Raw genomic sequence first — 22,585 nt, 5'->3', positions numbered from 1 at the left:
GTGATGAGAAAATGCCTACATGATGAGATGAAGTGAGGGGAAGGACGCAGGTGTTGTGAAGCTGTTAGGCTAGAGGGTCACCTACCTCCAGGCCGGACAGCAGCCGACCGTGTGGGTAACTGAAATGGCAGAAAGAAAAACTGCGGATCAGAGGGGCCGGATGACAGTCCTGTACCACACCCAAACATTTCTCCTTCATACTTGTGGGGGTTAATCCTAAAGCTAGCAAAGCAATTCTAGGGCAGTGATCTTACCCATCATCAAATCTCTCCAGTCTTCTAGCGCAGCTGAAGAATTTCTGTCCAGCACCTACCATGAAAAGACTCACTGTGGCTGTGTAATATTTCTAAGAATGAACAGAATTTTCGTTTCTTTAAAACATCTTAGAAAGGTCTTTATTCTTGCTTTGTAACAAATGGCAGTGATTTACTCCAATCAGTATCAAATCATTTCATTAATGGAGTAATATTTTTATCAACCACAAACCTTTCAGAAGGTACTTCGTGACTGAAAGTTAAAAACTTGTACCTTCGCATCAGAAAGAAGTTCGTTTTCTAGATTTAATGATTAAAAACACAAAAACCTGTAACAAAGGGTAGAAACTGAGTCTATAAGGATTCAGGATTTTAGTTAACATTAATGTATAAAAAGTCATTATTTACAATTAGGTTAATAGTAATTGTGGTCGACTACACAAACAAGCAACTAAACAATCTAAAACTAGCTAAATCTCTAATTTTACACTCATTTAAAGGAAAAGCTAAATTTGGATAGGAGCATAAGTGACACATTTAACACTAAGAACACACTAAAAAAAAAAAAAATCACTCCAAGAATGAACACAGGGAGCTGGCTTAGGAGAGGGGAAACTTTGTAAAAGAAAATGTTCAATTCTAGCAAATGGCTATCTTCCAGTCTAAACTAATGATTGCATGAAAAACACCAAGGAGAATACATTCAAGTTAATGGAAACAAGTCTTTATTAAGTAACTTTTAATATCAGAAAAATAAAACTCTTATAATTCTCTTTACAGCAAATATATAATATCAGTGCTTTGGCCATCTTAAGTTAAAGGCCCTTTATCATAAAATATATGGTTTTAAACTTTACTCAAATTGAATTTATAATCCCTATGACTTCCCTACATATACATAACAAAAGAGTGTAGTAAAATTAGCAAATACTAAACTATATTGATAATTTATCATTCTTAGTTTGTGGTTTTTAGAAACAGTACACGCACCTAATATATGTCGATTCCTTGGCTTATTAGTTGCAGTGTACAATGCAACAAAATACAAAATACATGCTTGGTGAACATTCGTTCATATCTACAAGACGGCAGCTAAAGATTAGGTTTCAATACTGACATTTAACTATCCTACAAGCAATTAGCATTACATCATAATATGCCATCAAGGCAATTTTTATACTGAAAAAAATCAAAATAAAAACCGTTATTTGTAAACTTTTATACGAAATGTAACTCTTCAAGTGGAAATAAAAAATAAAATTTGTCTATTTACTATTCAATACACATAGGATTTTCAATTTTTTGTTATATTGAGAAAAAAAGCTCTTTTGTGTTGGGAAAATAACGCTTCAAAAAATAATTAGTAGAAAAACCCACCAGTATATTGTTTTGTCCTTTCAATGCCAGCACAGATTTGGGAACATACTGAGGATGAAGTTCTAGACATCCACAGGTGAAATGTAAAAGTGTATCTTAAAGAAATCTTTCCTTGTGATTGGAAATAGTTTTGAAATGAAGTAAACTGATTGAAGGTCATCACAGCTGCTTTTGTAAATTATGCTAAGGGCATTATTATCCCTCTCTCCCTCCCCCTCCCCTAAATTACTAAAAAATAAAAATATATTTATAATGTGCAAGACATATGGATTGAACATAAAATGTTTCACATTTTGATCTATAGTCTAAAAATTAATCAACAGCTTGATCAGACGAATGAATGGAATGTTCGCATCCTTAATTACTAGCCAATACAGGTGCATCCCAAAGCCCTTCCTGAAATGGGAAAACCCAGCTGGCCGTTTCCACATTCACCAAGGGAGGCAATGGGTAGGAATTCACAATCGACACAATTGCATTCCTGATCCACTGATCATACCAGCCGTGAGCATTCTGGGCGAGATGAAGGTCAATGTAGCAGTTTTTTTGTCCCAAATTATAACCAGTGATCGAGTAAACTGCCATCAGCCCTATTATTACCAATAAGTAATCACAATGCATTAAAAAGTTACTTGCAATCCTGCAGAATTAGGCATAAGTTGTTGTAAAATAAAAAACGAACCTGTTTTGTCAAAACTGGCAGTGTAAAGAAGGCAGCACTGGAAGTGTCTGAATCATCTGTAATGCCAAGTACCCTCCATAAACTCTTAATGTGGCTAGGCTTTGGGACCCACGGTTTTGAAATCTAGACGTATAAACTTTTCTCATAGGCTCACACAACCTATGATTATCTTCACTCAGCCAAGCTGAACTTCAGTTTTAACGATTCTTACACAAGCTATGTCTCTGGGTCTACAGGATAGTATTAATAATTCAAACCAAACTAATAGACAAGAGACCACTTAGGTTTAGTGTTACCATAGCAGCCTTTTATAAGTTTACTAACAACTTTAGCCTAATCCCAATAAAGCCTGATAACAGTCATAAGAATTCATTAGGAAGTTTACTGGGGGTACCATTATACCCATGCCTTTACGAGTCCATATAGAGATATAGTATTTATGTATATATATATAGTTAAGAGTGAATTTGGATTGCCTGAGTAACAGCTGTCTGGCAAACTGGACATGATGGCGTTCTCTTTTCACAGATCTTGTTGGCACATTCCATGCAGAAGAGGTTGTGGCCACATGGAACTAGGGCAGCAATAACTTCATTCTCAAAGCAAATCACACAATCGTGCTTTCGTCTTGATTCTGGAGGTGAGCTAGAGGTGGAACCACCATTGGAAGAGGAGTAACTATTGGTACCATTAGAAAAAGCAGGGATGTATATTGGAAGGCCAACATGGTTGCCTGTACTAGGGGGGTCGCTCCTAACCCTCCGAGCAAGTGGGTGTTCAATGCTCTCAGGAAATGTAGGAGACAGACGAGGAGTAGATGGCTGACTTCCTCTACGCTGAGTCTTCATGTTACCAGAGGGATCACTCCCAAAGCCAGAGAGTGGGTTAACTGGTTCAAACGGAGTCCAGATAGTTTGAGCAGATGTTGGTAAAGAGTCAAAGGCAGGAGAATCAACTGCAAGATCTTCTGAGCCTACAGATGGTAGTGTGTCTCCAAACCAAAAGTTTCCTGTGCTAAATGGGCTTGTTGGACTAAAGTCAGCCAGCCTATTGCTTCCAAAGTAGGAATCTGTGGAACCACTTCCCAGAGAACTGGAACTATCATTTCGATAATTGGATATCATTCTTGCGCGGCTGGGAGGAACTGGATTGGAGGAGAGCCACGCAGAGCCAAGAGTGCCACCTTCAAAGCTTACGTCGGTACCGTTGTAATGGAAATCATTTTCTTCATTGAGTTCAATATAGTTTCCTGTACGCATGGCAATATGCATTTCTATTTCTTCTCGCGCTCGGTCAACATTTTCGGGCATCCCTGTCACTTCAAAGACAGGCTCCTTATCTCTGCTTGGAGTTACTATGTATGTGTGGGTCTGCTGCTGAATTCTCTTTATAGTTGCTCCTTTGGGCCCAACGACCAATCCTACCACACGATAGGGGACCCTCACTTGAACGGTGGTTTGACCTGGCAGATTTGGACTACATGACAACCCTCCCAGGGCAGGACCATTTTTGTTTCGAGATGCACGGATCATGGAGAAGTGCTCTGCAGCTGAGAGAATTTCTCTTTTGGCCATGGCAACATCTTCTTTCCGTCCAGTGACAACAAAAATGGGCTCTTCACCACGAACAGGTGTCTTGATATATGTGTTTGTCTTGGCTCTCAGTGCTTTAATTTTACAACCTGTTAGAAAGAAAATATTTCACAAGAATCAACATCTATGTCAATAATATTGATAAAGACAAATCACAGAAAGCTCCTTTCAAGCTAAATGTCTGCTTGTGGGCAGTTTTTTTTCTTTATCATAAAAACCTGTCACTAGATCATGAGAAAGCTTTCCTAACTCCACAAATGCTCCCCCATCCTCAGGCATACTTGTCTGCTGGTCTTTCACTTAGGAATAGGCGGCACCTCTACTGGGAGATCTTAGAAGTCACGCCTATTGTTTCGGTCTTGTTATCAGTCACTGCAAATGATGCACGGACTACTCCGTACAGGCAAGCTATACCACATGCAGGTCTGACATTCAGAACAGTAATAATTAACTCCCTTGCAGGATGCTGGTGGCAAAGAAAAACCACTAATGCACATGTAAGACATTGAATATCTACTATCTCATTCAATCTATACAATAACCCTAAGAACTAGGTTACTTCACTCCTTTTATTGCTAAGGAAAGTGAAGCTTACGAGAACAGTTAAACCTACTCTAACTTCAAAATCTATGGTCTTTTTGTCAGTCCGAGAACCTCAAATTTTGCACAACTCTAAGACAGAAGTTGTTTAATGGACTTCCACCTAATTGTCATATTTTAACATTACTCTTTCCTCTATAAAATTCATGATGAGCAAAATGCTCATGGCTCAAAGGTCATCTCACATCTGCTTGCATCAACTGAATTTGAGGCTTACTAAGATATCCCCATATCTGGTTATTCTAGTCGTACTCATGCATTAACTAAATTAACTTTGACATAAATCAGTGAAATATGAATGCAAAAAGACACTGTACTTGTATGAAAATAAAGCTGATTATTTTTGAAAATCTCAATAAAGGGGTGCCTGGGTGGCTCAGTCAGTTAAGCATCTGACTTTGGCTCAAGTCATGATCTCAGGGTCCTGGGATCAGCCCTGTGTCCAGGCTCCCTGCTTGATGGGGAGTCTGCTTGTCCCTCTGCCCCTCCCCCTGCTCATGCTCTCTCTCTCTCTAATAAATAAATACATTCTTTAAAAAAAAAAAAAGAGAAGAAAATCTCAATAAAAGATGTGTACCTTAAAGAAAAAAAAAGGTTGTTGTTGAATTATGTATGGGTGAGACAACTGTAAAGGCCTGGGGTAAAAAACTAACACAGAATGACTCTGCATTCACTGTAAAATTCTTGCTAAATTCAAAAGAAACATATTGGAAATTGTATGGAACATGGGCATATCCTGGATGTAATTTTATTAAAAGAGCTACTCAGATTGGCAGACCCATTCTCAATAAAAGCCTTTGGCCCAAATCCTAACTGCATTTAAGTTAAAATAAAATATCTGAGATGCATATTCATAACTATCCATAATTCTTCAATTAACTTTTTAGAGTAATCACCTATTACCAGTGCCAACTATGTGAGATTAGAGGGCTTCAAAGTGTAACTCAAAATGTCAAATAGACATTATACTTTTCAAAGGTTGAAAAGGGGTTATACTTTTCAAAGATCTTATGTGAAGCTTGCTTGAATAGATTTGTTCTCATGAATATATCACGTTATTCCTAGGTTCCTCAAAATGAAGAGGCCAGGTGCTCTTAAAGACACATGTCACATTTTGGGTAGTCTTTTTTTTTTTAGCCCCCCCTTTTTTGCCCCCAATAAATTAATAATGTATAAAAACTAAGTCTTTATATACATCATTTCTAATCTGTATAACTGCAACCCCCACCCCGCACAGGTCTCCTTGCCTCCAGTCCCAACTTACTCCAACCCATTCTCTATATTCATTTTAGTCAAATGATGGTTTCTTTCTTTTTTTTTTTTTTTTTAAGATTTTCTTTATTTATTTGACAGAGAGAGACACAGCGAGAGAGGGAACACAAGCAGGGGGAGTGGGAGAGGGAGAAGCAGGCTTCCGGCAGAGCAGGGAGCCCGATGCGGGGCTCGATCCCAGGACCCCGGCATCATGACCTGGCATCAGCAGAAGGTAGATGCTTAACGACTGAGCCAACCAGGCACCCCCAAATGATGGTTTCTAAATAAAACAAAGATCACATGATCACTTCTTTGCATAAAGTGCTTTAATGGCTCCCTTTTACCATAAGGATAAAGTCCAAACAATGTAGCACACAAGGCCCCTCTTTACCGGTATCCTTTTCCCCTTCCTCACTTCTTTTTTTTTATGATTTATTTGAGAGAGACAGCGTGCGAGCGCCTGGAGTGGGGGAGAGGCAGAGGGAGAAGCAGACTCCCTGCTGAGCAGGGAGTTCCATGCAGAGCTCTTCCCAGGATCATGCCCACTGAATCACCCAGGTGCTCCTCCCATTCCTCACTTCTTAAACTCTGCAGTGTGCTTCTACCATATTAAACTCCTATCCATGCTCCCTTGCTTCCATGACTAGAATGTTCCTTTGTCCTTGCCTCTTTCCTCCCACCTCTGCTTGCTTAATTCCTGCTGGCCTTTCAGATTTTAGTTTAGATGTCTCATCCTCTGCGAAGGTTCCTATCCCTCAGGACTGCTTTGTGGGCCCTTCCTAAACATTCCCAAACCACTGGGTGGTTGACTAGAAGTATAGGCATTTGAGGTGTCCATATGACATGTGTTGAAACAAAGATCAGTTTTCTGTACAAAAACACTGGCCTTTCTTATACATATTGCTTTGCATCTAACCTTTCTTTGCTGAGCTTTTCAAGACTTTCATATTCTAGCCCCATACTGCTAATACAACTTTGTTGAAAGGAGCTGATTATGCTAACTTCAATTATAACATATTCAACATAACTTTATTCAACCTGTCATTGGACTTATGGATTTTAACCCAGATCTATTCACCCTTCCAACAAAATGTAAAACTCACAAAGAAATGGTTTTTTTTTTTTTCCTTACTGCTGGATCCTAGGTACCTATCATGAAAACACTTTTAGAGTCAGGTTTACTCAAATCTGAGGTTATATTCATTTAAGACTTGGTGGGGAGTGGCTAAAAGCAAAACTGCAAGGAAAGCACTTAGTGCAGTAACTGGATGAGGTAAGAAGGGCCGGGGGAGGGGGGGTGGCTTGTGGCTATCAAGAAATTACTACAATGAGTTGAATTTATGCTACTGTAAAACTCAAAAGTTTTAACTATAAAGAGTGCTGCTGTAAGTTTACATCTATAATGAACTATAAGATTAAGTTGATGGTGTAACTTTTGACTATAAGTCAATGTTATTGCTTTTACTCCAAAATAGAAGGTGAGTTAGAAGATGAGAGCAATAAAACTTTTATATCTACTTATTTATACAGACTGGATCTCCAGGAGATTCCATCAATTCAGCACAGGTGTTGCTTGGGGCTGTGAATGGAGAGTACTTCCCATCGGCCAATCAACATGTGACTGATGGAGAGCGGCCTAAGAAATTCTGAAAGGCTAATGTGAACAAATAACTAACTGTTCACCCTATACATTCAGAGGAGTTATTGTTATTATTCAGATATTCTGGGCTACAACTTAACAAGAAGGCAGTCTGCTGGCATCACATTTCTAACAAAGAGGGTCCTGTTCATCCCGCAGAAAGCACTGGGCAATTTCTATTAAGGACAAAGGGAGAAATAACCAAAGGGTCCGGGGTTAGCCCCTCTCAACCTTTACTAATATTGACCACTAGAAAGTTGAATTGAGTAAACTTCTCCAAATAAATACTTTCGAGACTATAAGCAACAGTCAGTTGACCTTAGTAGAATACTTTTTGTTTAATACCTAGTAGGTATATTATTAACTAAGAAAATATGCCTAAAGGTACACAAAACACTCTCTGGCCTATGGTTGGTACTAACAAAGAGGTGTTTAATAATTGGCTCAATAGGAAGACAGAAGACAAACAATTTGAGCAGGAACCACTTCTGAGATAGGAGCATTAAGAGGCCTATCCTGCCCCAAAGGACAGTGTCTGTAGGTTTTGCAGATCAGGGTAGAGGTAATGGGAAGATTGCAAAGCCAACCCCTTTAAGCCACCTACCAACAAAAACAGAAGAATGTATTTGTTCTCTCTCCTAAATTTTGTAAGACAGTTTTAACACAGTAGCCTCAACTCAGATTAGGACTACAGGAAACCTCATCAATCATAATACTGTTTCTATAGAAACATATATATTCTGAGTTTCAAACAACTAACACATGTTGGGGACAATTTGAATAGGGAGAGTTCTAAATAGGCAACACAAACTAAAGAAAACAAACTTGTTTTATTATTTTACAGGTGAAGAAGATTAAAAAGGTTAAAAAGTTTTTTGGAATATCTTAGATTGAGTTTCGATTTGAAAAGTCTAAGATAGTTAAAAAATCATGGAAGAATTTATAATCTCAGAGCAGCACAAAACTCAGATGCCGTAAGAATAAAGACAAATTAGATTGCACTTTAAAAAAAACTGCTGCATGGCAAAAGTCACCAAAAACAATGTGAAGAAATAATTATTTACAACTTACACCACAAATGGCTAATTTCTCTCCTACACACATAACCCTGGCCCTATGTATCAAAACACCAAAACCTAATTAAAAAATAGGTAAAAGAAACAGCTCATAGAAAAGTAAATATATAAATGGCTATGGACCATGAAAACTCCCATTTTCACGTGAACTGAAGTATGTTTTTCCACCTATAAGACTATCAAATATCAAAACCAGAGCTAGTAAGAACAGGGAAAAGGACTTTCATATTTAACTGCTGAGAGTACGAACTGCTCGAGGGCACTTTGCATTATTTATCAAAATTACAACTGCATGGATCCTTCTACCCCTACAATCCCACTCATAGAGTTGATTCTGTAAAAATACTTGCACAGGTGCAAAATGACCTTTGTATTATATTACTTAATTGTTTGTATTAGCGTGCGGCCAACATAGCTATATAATGGAATACAATGCAGTCATAAAACTGGTTGATTTAGGGGGACAGGGTAGGAGGGAGACTTAATTTTCCTTTACACTCTAATTTTTTATAATTTTGAACAAAACAAATGCATTAGCCTTTTCCAAGAAATATACATTAAATCAGAAAAGTTTTTTAAAAATATAAAGAAATGACACATTTTACTAGACTTAGCATATTAATTAGACTTTGGCTAGAACTGACATTATTTTAAAATTGTATGAACAGCAGGGCAAATGATATCATAACTTCAAACGTGAACAAGGCTTTTTAATTCTAAGAGGGGAGGACTAGCAATTTTTAAAAAAATATTTTATTTATTTGACAGAGAGAGAGAGGGAGAGAGCACAAGCAGGAGGAGTGGCAGGCAGAGGGAGAAGCAGGCTCCCAGCTGAGCAGGGAGCCCCACGTGGGACTCCATCCCAGGACCCTGGGATCACAGCCTAAGCCGAAGGCAGATGCTCAAAGGACTGAGCCATCCAGGTGCCCTAACAATTGTTTTCTTATAGCTATAGACCAAAACCAACCTATGGCAAGCTGTGTACCAGAATGTGTAGAGGTTAAGAACTAGGATAGCACCAACTTTCATAGTTGTAATTTTATTTTGATTTGGAAGTAAATTCCCCAAATAAAAAAGTCTCCAACTTACCCCTGGTATAAGAACCCATTTCCTCTTTCTACATCACTGTGGCTAGAGCTGTGTTTAGCTGCAGCCAGAATTATGGTCCCTGCACTCCCTGGTACAGCAAAGGTCCTGCCTTGTTTCTCCAGAGTAAAGAGAATCTCTCCCACCAGATGCCTCAGTGATTAAGAGGGAGAGATCCCCTGTTGCTGGGAGAGGAGTCAGTTAAAAGGAAGAAAAGGACCCAAAATGATGGGATCTTCAGTGTTTCTCAAACCATGGGTTACAATATCAATTTAGCAGGTTGCAATTAACATTTAAAAAGAAAAAAATGCAAAATTCAACATGTTCCAAATATGTGTACAAAGGGCTGAAATGCCAAATGTTCTTTTGCTGGGTAGTGGGGTGGTGGTATCACAGAAAAGTTTAAAAGTAGTAGTCAGTAGCCCCAAATATTATGTGAAGTGTTGCTGATTTTTGACAGAGTATTTCGTTTTCCAGAAATTCATTGTATTTTCTATTCATTCCATAAATTATATATATCTTACATATAAGGTGACTGGAGAAAGTTAAAACCCTTACAAACACCAAAACTGTGTTATGTGTATATTTTCACTGTGGGTCATCCTTGGCATGTACCTTTCTTCAAAAATTCCCCCCAAGAGTTTTGTTTTGAGGGAAAAGGATCCTACTAGGGTATCAGTGTATGTACACACACATATACACTTACTTTAAATAAGGAGGGGGAGTGAAAACTCCTTGAGTAGTTCTTTACCTTTGAGAAAATTAGAACTCCTTGGCTTGACATTAAAATCTTCCCCCCACCAACTCTCTCCCATCAAGTAGCCAGAACCTACCTTCTTCCAGACTTTATTATCTCCTAAACATGTCTTGTTCCTCTTCTATCTCTGCTCATATATTTCCCTAAATAACATGGAAAACCCTCCTGGTACTTCCCTCCACACCTTATAGCTTCTGAGTCACAAACATGGCCATCTGGAAGATGAGGCTGTATATGTGAAGGGCTCTATGAGCTCAATAATAGTACAGATAAAGGTACTGACTCTTATTATTATGGCTACCGCATATAAATCTTCCAAGGCACAGTTTAAAGGAAACAATGTAAGAAGCAGAAAACTGATCATCTGCAGGCCTTGGTTCTAATCTATCACCAATTACTCCTGGTTTCAGTATTAGGTCACTCAACCTCTAGGTCCTTTCCAATGCTTAAATCTTTTGACCAAGTCCCTCTTCTCCTAGGAAATACTGTCACTGCTTCTTTTTTGGTCTTAAAAGCACTTGGGACAATCAGATACTACCTTATCTCTCTCTCTCTCTCTCTCTCTCTCTCACACACACACACACACACATCTATTCTTCTCCTCAAGGAAAGGTAGGTTGAGTAATGGTTGGGAACACAGACTGGATCATCACTAACCTGCTTTGTGAACTTTAGCAAGTCACTAAACCTTAAATCTCTCCTTCATGGGTGAGACTGATTAAAGCTACTTCTCTCGCTTATTACTATGCCCATTATTCAAGTAGGTATCTCAGTAAAGGGTAATCTTTCAGACTACCCAACCACCCCCCGAAACACTTCTTCAAGTATTTCCTGAGTAAAATGATCCAATACCCTTAGCTTTGAAATAATAAAAATTTGTAGCACACTTTTCAGTTTTCCCAACTCTTCTAGATATATTCTCATTTAATCATCATAATAGTGTTTTAAGCAGGGCAGGAAAGAGCTTAACTGAATTGCTCAAGATCTCCCAGCTGGAAAGTCAGATCTCAAACCCATGTTGTCTTAATAACCCCAAACTCCTCTTACTACTCCATACTATTTTTCTCTAAAAGCACTAAAGAAACACAGTATTTCATGTTCCATGGTATATTAGAATGAGGGAGGTCCTTTTCCTCATGGGATAGTCTAGACACATTACTCAAAAGCTCCTTTAACTTTACAGGGACTTAATTTCAGTATTATATCTTCAAACTGATGAATATCAGCTAAATCCCAATAAGAGAGTGTTTCTTATGTACACAAACTTAACTCAACATTTAAACAAACTGTTTAGATTAGCAATGCAAACTATCCATAAATGCACAATATAGAATTAATAGGTTTCCTTTCTAGGGTTCAAGTGTCCTTGTAGCTCTTCTAGTCAAAATCCTCTGAAATTTTTTGTGGAGAATATAGTCTCATTGTAGACATCACTGACAACATTTCAAATAGCTTCATTTATGTGATTTTAGTTTTGTTGTTATCGGTATTCATACTGACATCTAATGCCTTAAGTCAAGTACATGTCTACTGCCCTTAAAACAAAGTCAATCTCAGGTTGACTGGCTCCTTACATAAAGGGTTGGGGATAAAGGCAAGAGAGAAGAAAATCCCAATTACTGCAATATGGAAACTAAAACAGTAATAGTAAAATGGCAAGTCTAATCCAATAATTCAGTTCAATAAAATAAACAGCAAGTATTTACTTTGCTTCAGGTACTTTTAACTGACATCAAGGATGCAAAGACGACTAAGATTCGGTGCTTGCCCTCACTGACTTGTATCGACTCCAAGTACCAGAAGGATTTGATGTCTACACATGTTCATGCACAGATATCAATCTCTTATTTTCTTTTCTTATATTGTTGGTGGTGTTCAAACCTTCTATATCCTTGCTGATCTTTTGTCTGCTTGTTCTACCACTTACTGAGATAGGAGTGTTGAAGTCTTTAATTCTATTAGCTTGAAGCCCTGGGTAAGTTACTTATATCCCCACAGATCTGTTTCCTTATCTGTATGGTGGAACTGAGAATGGGTCAAATGAGATAAACTGTCTTACACACTTGAAGGTTTATCATTGAAAAAAAAATCAAACAAATCAATTTTCTATAGGAAGTTGAAAAACACTTAAGGAATTTATTTCCTAAAGATAAAACTTATATTTAGATTGTACAAAACATGTTAAAATATTATCAACTTCACAAAACTTGGAGGAGATATTTGAAGTCAATCTAACTGGGAATTTGAAATCCGGTGTAGTTTTGCATGATTTTAGGGATTCTTTTTGGACAAAAATCAGAATGTAAGAGTTATAAGAAATAATCTAGCTCAATCTCATTTCATACATGAAGGAAACTGAAGCCCAGAACTGCCAAAATTATAAATTGATGACTCCTAAATATACCATTCTCTCAATCTGCCTTATTTTTCTAGTTGATTCTTAAACTAAATTTAAAATGCCCCCTCTTTTTTCACTTAGAAAAGGGAAAACTAAAATAGTTAATAATAATAAAAAAAGGCTCATATTTGGTCTTTCACTAAAGCTGAAACACCTAGAAGAGGGTGGAAATTAGAGATGAAAGGTCAAACAATTTTCCTAATTGGGGATTTTAAAATTAGGTTCATGCCCTTTAGAAGACGTTAATAGAAACCTTAGAATTACTTCTGTTTGTATACCATGTAATAGAATCAGATTCATTTGTAAACTTTAAAAAATATACTGTGCATCATTTAGTTATTGGTATACCCTGGGAAAACTTAATAAAGTGACAATTTTTATTTTCAACTAGCATTTGCTCAGAGTACAAATCTAGCAGTAAAAAAATGATAAACTTTATCCTACCCCACATATAATTTATTATCTCTACACTTTCAGTTGTGCCATGACTTTGTACTAATGACATCTTCTCAAACTTGATCCCCACAACAAATGGGGTATGGGAAGGGGCAAGGAAGAACAAGTAGATGGAACAGGTTTTTTTCCCACAAGAATAGAGTCTGCAAGGTTAAGTGATTTGTCCAAGCTCACAGGCAACAAATGGTGAAACCAAGTCTCTAACAAGTTTTCTAACTCCAAGTTCCAATGTCCTTTCCTACAGTATACTAAAATGGTACTGATGGAAAGGTAGAAGTCAAAGGGAAGAAGAATGGTACAGAAGAAGGAACAGTAATAAAAAGGTCAGCCCAAAATGCAAATACTTTTACAATAGTAACCCTTTTGGGAAATTTTTTAGTTGTTGGAACTATTCCCTCCCCACTCTCTTCCAACCAAGTTCAAAAGACTAACTACTTCATGCTAATCTTCAACTGCACCCGCAGTTTTTGCTGAAGAACTGTCTTTACCATTTCAAGTCTTAGTGTTATTATTCCATGATATGACTTTAACTGTAGACAAATCAGGCTTCCCTGCGTACAATGAATTGCAATTTTTGCTTACTGGACAAAGGAAACAAACCATGCCCACATGAATTGTTCTTAAATCCCAAACACTGGCATCAAAGAGGTTCTAATGTTATGCAGTGCAACTTAAAATTCTCAAAATCAGTCATGGAATAAAGACTTGATCTAACCCAATAGCATTAGGCTGTGCATACATTCGATTTAGTGTAGTTGGGCTTGGTAACACTAATACTGGAAAAATTATTTTAGAAGTTTAAATATCAGATTTAATCTTTAAAAATGTCCATATGATACCTAATGGTGGCATGGGGAAAAAAATTAAAAGTAAACCCACAAATTATGGTATATAAGCCACCTGGGAGGCATTAAGATGCAGTTTAATTAAAAAAAAATTATCACTTCAGAATCACCTGAACATCAATGGGGTTTTAAAATAGATTTTCCATAATTTATTTGGAGTTTTCTAAAGGAGTTTTCAAACTGCAAATACACTTACCTATTTAGCATCTTATGAACATTATTACCTATTTTTTTCACTTGGGAGTTCAACTTTAAATTACAAATTCTACATGACATAAATTACATTTAAAAATCCTGTAATAATCCCTTTGATCATAAAATAATACTGTGGCACTCATCACAGCCATTCACTAATATTCTAGCGCTCTTCTGTGGGCACATGGTTGTAATGGACTTTCTCACCTACTTGAAGGTAGGCGTGGTCAGATGACTTGCTCTGATTAATGAAATATGAGCAGATGTAATTATTATTTCCGGGTTTAACACTTAAAGACCAGCATGTCCTATTCCACTGTCTCTTATCCCGCGGGCACATGGGAAGACCGGCCAACACTTGAAACGGTGGCTGCTGCGTTGGCCTATGTCCTTGAATGACTTAAATGAGCAGAGCCCCTGCGAATAATAAACCTTTATTGTTTTAATATTGAGATGTTGGGCTTTGTTATCACAACATAATTTAAACCTATCTGGACGGAAGTGCATTGCAGCCAACAGATATTCAGACATCAGTTGGGCCTACTTCTTTCACATTAGAAGAATATAATGTGTGAAACTGCTAAAGCCAAGAAAGGTAAATGAAAGCACGGTTCAACTTAATTTCAGATTTAACTTAACAAAAATATGTGCTTATCACTTAAAGTTTCATGTGTTTCAATTTATTTGTGTATCATTCAGTGTCTAGAGGTATTACAGATAAGATTACATCCAGCTGAGGAGGTATCTATAAAGCCTAGGGAGTTTAAGTGACTTGTCCAAGATCACAAGGTGAGTTACTGGCACAGAGTAATCAAATTTAGAAATTTAAATTTCTGATTGCTGATTCTTTCCAATATACCACAGTTGAGCAGAGACTGTTAAGGGAATTTGGGGTAGTTTTTACATTAAAACATATATTCTGAAACATTTTTGTATTCAGTTTAAGGCAAAAGTATTAAATCCTTCAATACATACAAATACCAAATTCATTCAAAACCAAACTCACAAAATATTAAGCACTATCTTATAACTAAATGCTACCTTTCCTTGAAAACTTAAGATGTAAGATGAGCTACTTAGAATTCCAACCCATAAACTCTGTTGAAAAATTTCTAAAGAGAAATCTCTAACAGAGTAACACTTTTCAAATACTTGACACTATGGATCATTTTTAGATTTTTGGTAACCAGGGGATAGAAAATACACCCTTACATTACCACTTTATTTTCCATTTCCTCCTAGTGAATCAAAATAGTTCATTAGCTGAATAAGGCAGGAAGAACAAGCAGTAGATTCCCCACCCATTTGTAAAACAATAATCATTGAACCTTTCCCCGTGGTCCCAGAGCTAATACAAACTATTATCAACTAAATTTAAATTTTAAAGCCTAGAAGTAACAGTATCTGCTTCTTAAAGCTAGCATGTATATAACACAAATTAAGTTTCTGAACTATAAATGACAGAGAATTTTTAGTTAAGCATAGGAGAATGAGAATATTAGAATGATAACTGTGCCTTCTGGGTAGCAGAGACATCAAAATTTTATTAAGTAAATTAATTTGGATAGTGAAGATATTAAATTATTCACGAGAAATACAGTATCCCAAAGCTCATGATTAGGGCAGAAATTAACCCAAATACCATTAACCTTCCCGAGCAGGATGCTTGAATACAGAGGCAGCAACTTAAAATCTTTTGATGTCAAACTGGTCTAAATCCAAGTTCCACTTTTTGAAGAAGTTATCTTTTGGACCTTCAGTTTCTACATCTGTAAAATGGGGATAGCGGCCTAGCAGGAATTGTATTACCTGGCAAAGAGAAGGCCACCAATCCCCTCTCCTCCATAAAAGAAAAAGACATTGTATTTTAGCATTGTTCTGAAACAGTTTGTCCTCATGAAATGTGTTTCTTCTTCAATAGGGAACTTATGAATGGCAAGACCAGTTTCTCTTTTTCTCCTGGACATACATACACAAATAAGCATACACCTTATTTCAGTTGTGTTAAAACTTGAAGACTGGTTCTACCCTAAGAAAACTGGGGAAAAATGTCACAAGGATGCATTTATCACAACTTGAAACACTGTAACATATTCATTATTTAAAAAGTGACCACGTACACAACCCCTGGGAATCAGTGGAGACAGAGTAGCTCAATAAAGAAGAAAACAATTTCCAAAGGCTCTAGCTCAATGATAGCCAAAGTAGGGTACAAGAAACTCTGCTGGAGTGCAGAAAAAAAAAAAAAAAAAAATTAGAACTCCAATTTCCATTTTTACCTCATTCTTTAAATTTTTTACATGTTTTATAGTGCATACATTTCATTCATACATAAATATTCAGACATTGGGAATACAAGCTTAATTTTTTTGACAAGGTGTACAATCAAAAAAAGCTGGAGATGACTTTTCCAGACTATGAGACTAGAGAACATACATATAAAGTCACTACTGAAAATAGTTGAAGACCCACATTAAGCTTAAACAGTAACATAAAACCTTGAGTTACAAGTTTTTAAAACAACTGAATTTATGACATTCAATATTTACTTCTAATGTAGTTAAGAATGGGTATAGAGTTCTACTTTAGTTTGCTTTTTAGTCTAACTGGGTATCAGTGACTATACAAAGTAGAACAAAGTCCATGCCTTACACCTCCAGTTAACCACTGTGAATGTGTCCTGCAGGTAGTGCATTTAACAAAAGTTAAGTCTGAAGTCTGTTGTCAGGTTTATCCTCAATGTCCATATTCTAAAACTTCTACAAAAAGCCTCTTTTAGTTCATAGCTTTATTTTACAGTATGGTTGGTTTCAATATGAGATGCAAAGCTTAAAAGAAGGGGCTGATTTAACATTTGCAAATGACCATATGCTGCTGGGGAGTACAAACATGAGGTCAACACTGCCAACTTTCGTCACTATCGTCACTATCAAAAGCAGTGGTTTGTTTTTTTTTTGAAAGATACCGGAACCAGAGGCCATTTACATGAGTTCTAGTCTATATGACTCAGAATTCCATTTGTCCTACCCTTTGCTTCAGAGCTGAAGTCAGAAATGTCTCCATCTGTGTCATAATTATTTCCAAAACCAATTAAGAGATGGCAAACAGAAAATTATGACTTCAGGTAATGAATAAAATGGCAAGAATGGATAATTCTTTAGAATTAAAATTTAGTTCATCCAAAGCAAACAAGTAAATTAAGTGATTTGCCTTGTTTATTCGCTTAGAGAAAAGACAAATTATCACACTTTTAAAGGATGCAGGGGTGCCTGGGTGGCTCAGTTGGTTAAGCATCCGACTCAGGTCATGATCTTGGCTCACAGGTCACAGTCTTGTGGTCATGGGATCCAGCCCCCGCCCCTCCCCACTCATGTGCTCTCTCTCTCTCTCTCTCTCAAGTAAATAAAATCTTTAAAAACAAAAAATAAAAGGATGCAAACATTGTAAGTTGCCTTGTCCCCCATAGGAGTGGGAAAACACTTCACAGGTTTTATTATGGTGCTGCTAAAGGGTGGAGGTAGCAAAGGGGTCAATGATCCACCAGAGGCAGGGAAAGGGGGGCAAGACTGCTCTTAAGAGAAGATAGAGGATGATGACATACTTTTTTTTTTTTTTTTTAAAGATTTTCTTTATTTATTTGAGAGAGAGAGAATGAGAGACAGAGAGCATGAGAGGGAGGAGGGTCAGAGGGAGAAGCAGACTCCCTGCCGAGCAGGGGGCCCGATGCGGGACTCGATCCTGGGACTCCAGGATCATGACCTGAGCCGAAGGCAGTCGCTTAACCAACTGAGCCACCCAGGCGCCCCTGATGACATACTTTTAACACTACTGTCAACTCTGGAAAATATTAAGTGTAAGAGGAATAGTCAGCAATTTGTCTCTATGTCCTGAGACATAAATAGAACCACATTTCCTTATTAACCAATAAACAGCCCAATAAGCACAGAAAAACTAAAGACTATCTCATTTGCTATTAAATTATAAAATGTTAAATTATTTTAATAGATGGTACAAAATAAAAACTCAGAATGAATTCAGTTTACTTTTAAGTAAATGGATTTGTATAAAGACAACAGTTTGTGCAATCAGGGACCATTTTTTGTGCTTTAAAGGGTACAATATAGATAAGGACAAAAGTTTGTATTAAACTAAATATACAAAAGATTTCATTATCATGTCCCTCAGTCAAACCGGCAAGTAAATGTTCTTTTCTTTTGTTACCATAAACTGGCACCGTAAGCACACTGAAGCAACTTGTGCTGAGGAAGTGCCATCCTAGTATAGCATTAAGGGTTTTTCATATTCTGGCTTGAATGCACACCTTCCCAGCCCCTTTTCTTTGCCATACCCCTTTAAAGACCCCAAGTATCAAAAAAAAAAAAAAAAAAAAAAAAAAATCACAACTTTCTTTTAATTATACCTAGAGATTATTCCCCCACACCTTTCCCCACATTGTTCCTCAGTCATTCTTCATCTCCATTTGTTAAAGTCCTATCCATTCTCCAAGTCCCTCCAGGGTTGACGTTCTCACATGTATGACTGTCATACACTATGGAGAGTGCCATTAACTACACATTCGTTTAGTGACATTCCACTGTCGATTAGACTGTTAGTTTCTTAAGGGCAGCAAGTTTGTCTGAATCAATCTCACATTTCCAACTGCCATAAACTCAACACCTGGCAAAATAGAAGCTTGAAACACAGCAATTCCTTGATGTTCTTAATTGAATGGCCAACTCATTCTGGATTGATAAATTGAGATATTACAATTTTATCCTATGTAAGGTGAAACAGTGCTCTCCTGGATTAGTATCGTTAAGTATTGCAAAACAAAACCCCCCAAAATAAAACAAAAAACGAGGCATCTGAATCTTATTTACTAACTATAGGAATAAACTCAATTGAATGGTACCAGCTTTGAACTGTGCCTTTAAAGTGCCAGTCATAAGGCAGTCTGAAATAAGCTATCTCCTTTATCCACATTTCAGACGGGTTTTTCTTATTAAAATCCGAGAGGTAAGAAATGAGCCAACTCGGATATTTGAAGCCACCATTTCCACAGACCTCTTATTTATGTGTACTTTAGACCACTTGGGAAAGATGAGATCATTTAAGCAGCAGCGCCATTATTTCTCTTTATTTGACCCCAACAATGCTCTCAACCTCACAGTAAAGAGTCATGCATCAACCGGGCTAAGCTACATTGTAACAAGGTAGTACAGGGGGAAAAAGCTATGCTAAAGAGCAGAGGACCGTCCCTAAAAATGTCGGATACTGAGGTACTCTGGGCATCCCCTTCCCCCACCTTCACAAATCTACTCCTGGAATCTGAGACATAGGTCCTTTGTCTGAACAATGTGGGAGGAGTCTGTCTGCAGTGCTGGTGTGCTGGCAAGTGAAGAGAATTTACTGAAAACTGTATAAACGCATAAAGTTCCTTAACTCAATTACCTTACTGTCCATTTTTTTTCTTCATCGTGTACACTACCGTGTTCTAAAAGATAGCCAATGTGCTTTTTCGACAGTTAAAATGTATCAAAAGAGAATACAAAAAGATCAACAGAGAGTTAGGCTGCTCTTCAAAAGCTAAGTTTCTGAACAGCGGAGGGGTGGAGGGGGGTGATGGTGTTACCCACCACTTGAACATTCCCTTCCCTCTCGAATGAGCTCTTTATACAAAGCCTCCATTTCTGTCAATTTCTTCATCTGAACAAGCTGCTGTAAGGTAAGCTGAGTGCCTTTTATAAGACAGTCGGCTGCGCAAACTTGCAATCTCGCAGCTTTCCGTGCACAACACCGAATCCACAACCGACCCGACCTTTTACCACCTCACTGAGGTTTTTGGTGCCACGCCAGCCTACTGTTCCACGAATACAGCCCGAGTAAAGTGAACACCACCGGATTGGGTGGCTCGAGAAACTTAACACCTTTTACCATGCAAAACCCAGCGGAATACCGTGGATTTTCGCAAGGTGACCCATCTTCTCATCTCATCTACCACGGTCCCTCGCAGACCCCTTCGCGATGGACTTGGGCGACTCGCCGGGCTCAATGTTGCTGCCCAGAGCTCGTTTCTTTCGTCTGCCCACCCACGCCCGGGGGCCAAGCCCAGCTGGACTCCCCTCCTCCCTGCCGCACTCACCCTGGCGACCGACAATCTCGGCGACATGCTCGGAGCTGGGCACCGGGACGCACTCAGTGGTGTTGACACTCTTCCTCCGGAGCAGGGCCGCCTGCTCCCCGTTTAGGGCGGCAGCCGCCGCCGCCCCGCAGCCGCCGGGGCCGTAGGCGTGGGACAGCATCGCCGCCATCATGCCCTGGGCATCGTCCCCTCCGTAGAGCACCCCCGCCGCCGCGGCCGCCGCGGCCGCCTCCCGGGCATCGAAGCTGGCGGCGGGCAGCAGCACCGACCCCAGGGACCCGCCCGGGATCGGCTGGGTCTGGGAGGCGGCGGCCGCGGGCGGCGACAGCAGCAGCAGCGACGGCCGGTCCTCCTCCTCTGCCTCCTCCAGCTCCTCCTCCTCCAGCAGGTCTCCGTCCAGCTCCGCTTCCTCCCCCTCCTCCTCCTCGTCCTCCTCCAGCTCCAGCTCGGCTGCCTCCGGGACCCCGGGCCGGCCGGGCGGAGCCCGCTCCTCCGGAGACAGCCCCGCCGCCCGCCGGGCCTGGCCCTGCGCCGCCGCCGCCGCGGCCCGAAGCGCCGGGGTACCGGGCTCCGCCGGGCTGGGGTCGTCGAGGCCTAGCGCGGCCAGGCGCTCCCTCAGCAGGAGCCCGTCCCCCTCCAGCTCCGGGCCGCCCGCGGGCGGCGGCAGCGGCGGCGGTGGCGGCGGCTGCGGCAGGGGGGCCGGGGCCGCCGCCAGGGCCAGGGCCGCGGAGCTGCCGCTCGGCATCGCGGCGGCGCGCTGTCAATGGCGGCGGCGGCGGCGGCGGCCGGGTCAGGCGCGGCGGGCGGCGAGCCCCATGGCGGACAGGGCTCGGGCCCTGCTCAGCGCGCAAACACCTTTCCTCTGGGGAGGCGGCGGGGCTGGCGACCCGGGCCGAGGAGCGCCAGGGCCGCCCGGAGACTGGAGAGGGCGGGGTGGAGGGGCAGAGGAAGGAGGCAGAGGCAGGTAACTAGGTGGGTGGGTGGGGACGGCTGCGGGGCGGGCTGCTGGAGGTGGCAGCGGCTCCCCTCTCAGGGTTTCTTTTGTTTCATGGCCTTAACCAGCCCCCGGCGCGCGCGGCGGCGGCGACGCCCCACGCCGCTCTCCGAATGAAGCCGGCGCGCTCTGATTGGCTGCTTTTAATCTCTGGGAGCCCTCCCTCTCCTCCCCGCAGCCTTCTAATTCCTTTCCCTAGCCCCACCCCCCACCCTCTTCTCGGGCCCCGCCCCGCTCCTCCCCAGAGCTCTCTGATTGGGTGACCGGGACAAGCCAGTCCCCGAAGCCTTCTCCTTCCGTCCTCTCCCCTCCCCCCTCCCCTCCCTCCCCTCTCCCTACTGGCTCACGAGGAGAGGGACTGTGATTGTTCGCTTTACACGTCACTCTTTGTGACGTACCCAGGTGGGGGCGGGGAAAAGTAGGAGGGACGAAGGCACTGTAACAGGCTGAAACTGGGGCCGACTAGGGGTTTTCGCGCAGGCGCGTGCAGTTGAAGCACACACCTGGATTTCTCCCTTTGTCCTCATCCGTCTCGTCCACAGGGGTCGGGTCTTTTAGGGCACTGTGAGCGGCCTTGGAGTGGAGCATAGGCATGGGCACGGAGAGCGTTGTTTCCCCAGGTTGAGGACGAGATTTCCTCCTTTCGGGGTAGGGGCCTAGGGAGAGTCAGCGGAGGAGGGGCCAGGGAGGTGTCCTCCTATCCGGCCGCGGGGGTGGTTTCCTGAGCCGCGTGGCTCCTGGGCCTTCCCTGCACGATCCGAGAGCGCTCCTCCCTCCGGGCAGGGCCCTCCCACGCCCGGCTGGCTGGGCTTCCGGTGCCAGGAGGCCGCTGGGTTACAGCGGGAGCCTTGATGTGCTGAACTTTAGTTCTTAGGGGCTCTTCAAGGAAATTAAGTCATTGTTTCCTTCTCCAAGGCGCTCCTCCCACAGTATGGCCTAGGTGATCCCGCACAGTGCTCTCTTTTCTGGAGGCTTATTTTTAAACGGCTTGTTAAAAACAAAGCCTACTGCTCTCCAACATCATAGGCTATGACATAACCCCCACCCCTACCCCCGCCTTAGTACCAGTTAGTCTCCCCAGGTTAATCTTAACCCACGTTGTCCTACAGAGATATATAATGCGAGCAACATAGTGTAATTTTAAGGTTTCTAGTGGCCCCATTAGAAAAAAGAAAAGGTAATAGACTTGATTCATTATATTTAAAACATCACTTCAACATGCAATCAATATAAAGTTA

At 40.6% G+C, this 22,585-nt stretch overlaps 1 protein-coding gene across 1 annotated transcript; it reads right to left on the bottom strand.

Moving 5' to 3' along the window:
* Window positions 1-956: 956 nt before the first annotated feature.
* On the bottom strand, window positions 957-21,098 carry MEX3C (mex-3 RNA binding family member C). The gene is made up of 2 exons (XM_032422731.1): window positions 20,354-21,098; window positions 957-3,994 (listed from the first exon to the last, which is right to left on the bottom strand). Exons 1-2 carry the CDS (start codon window positions 21,096-21,098, stop codon window positions 2,769-2,771), a joined length of 1,971 nt encoding a protein of 656 aa, XP_032278622.1. The 3' UTR covers window positions 957-2,768.
* Between the last annotated feature and the right edge of the window lie 1,487 nt (window positions 21,099-22,585).

Source organism: Phoca vitulina, unplaced genomic scaffold (genome assembly GCF_004348235.1).
Source record: "Phoca vitulina isolate PV1807 unplaced genomic scaffold, GSC_HSeal_1.0 scaffold27, whole genome shotgun sequence".
NCBI classification, from domain to species: domain Eukaryota; kingdom Metazoa; phylum Chordata; class Mammalia; order Carnivora; family Phocidae; genus Phoca; species Phoca vitulina.
The sequence above is the reverse complement of the archived record's forward strand: the minus strand, read 5'-3'. Positions and strand labels throughout refer to the sequence as shown.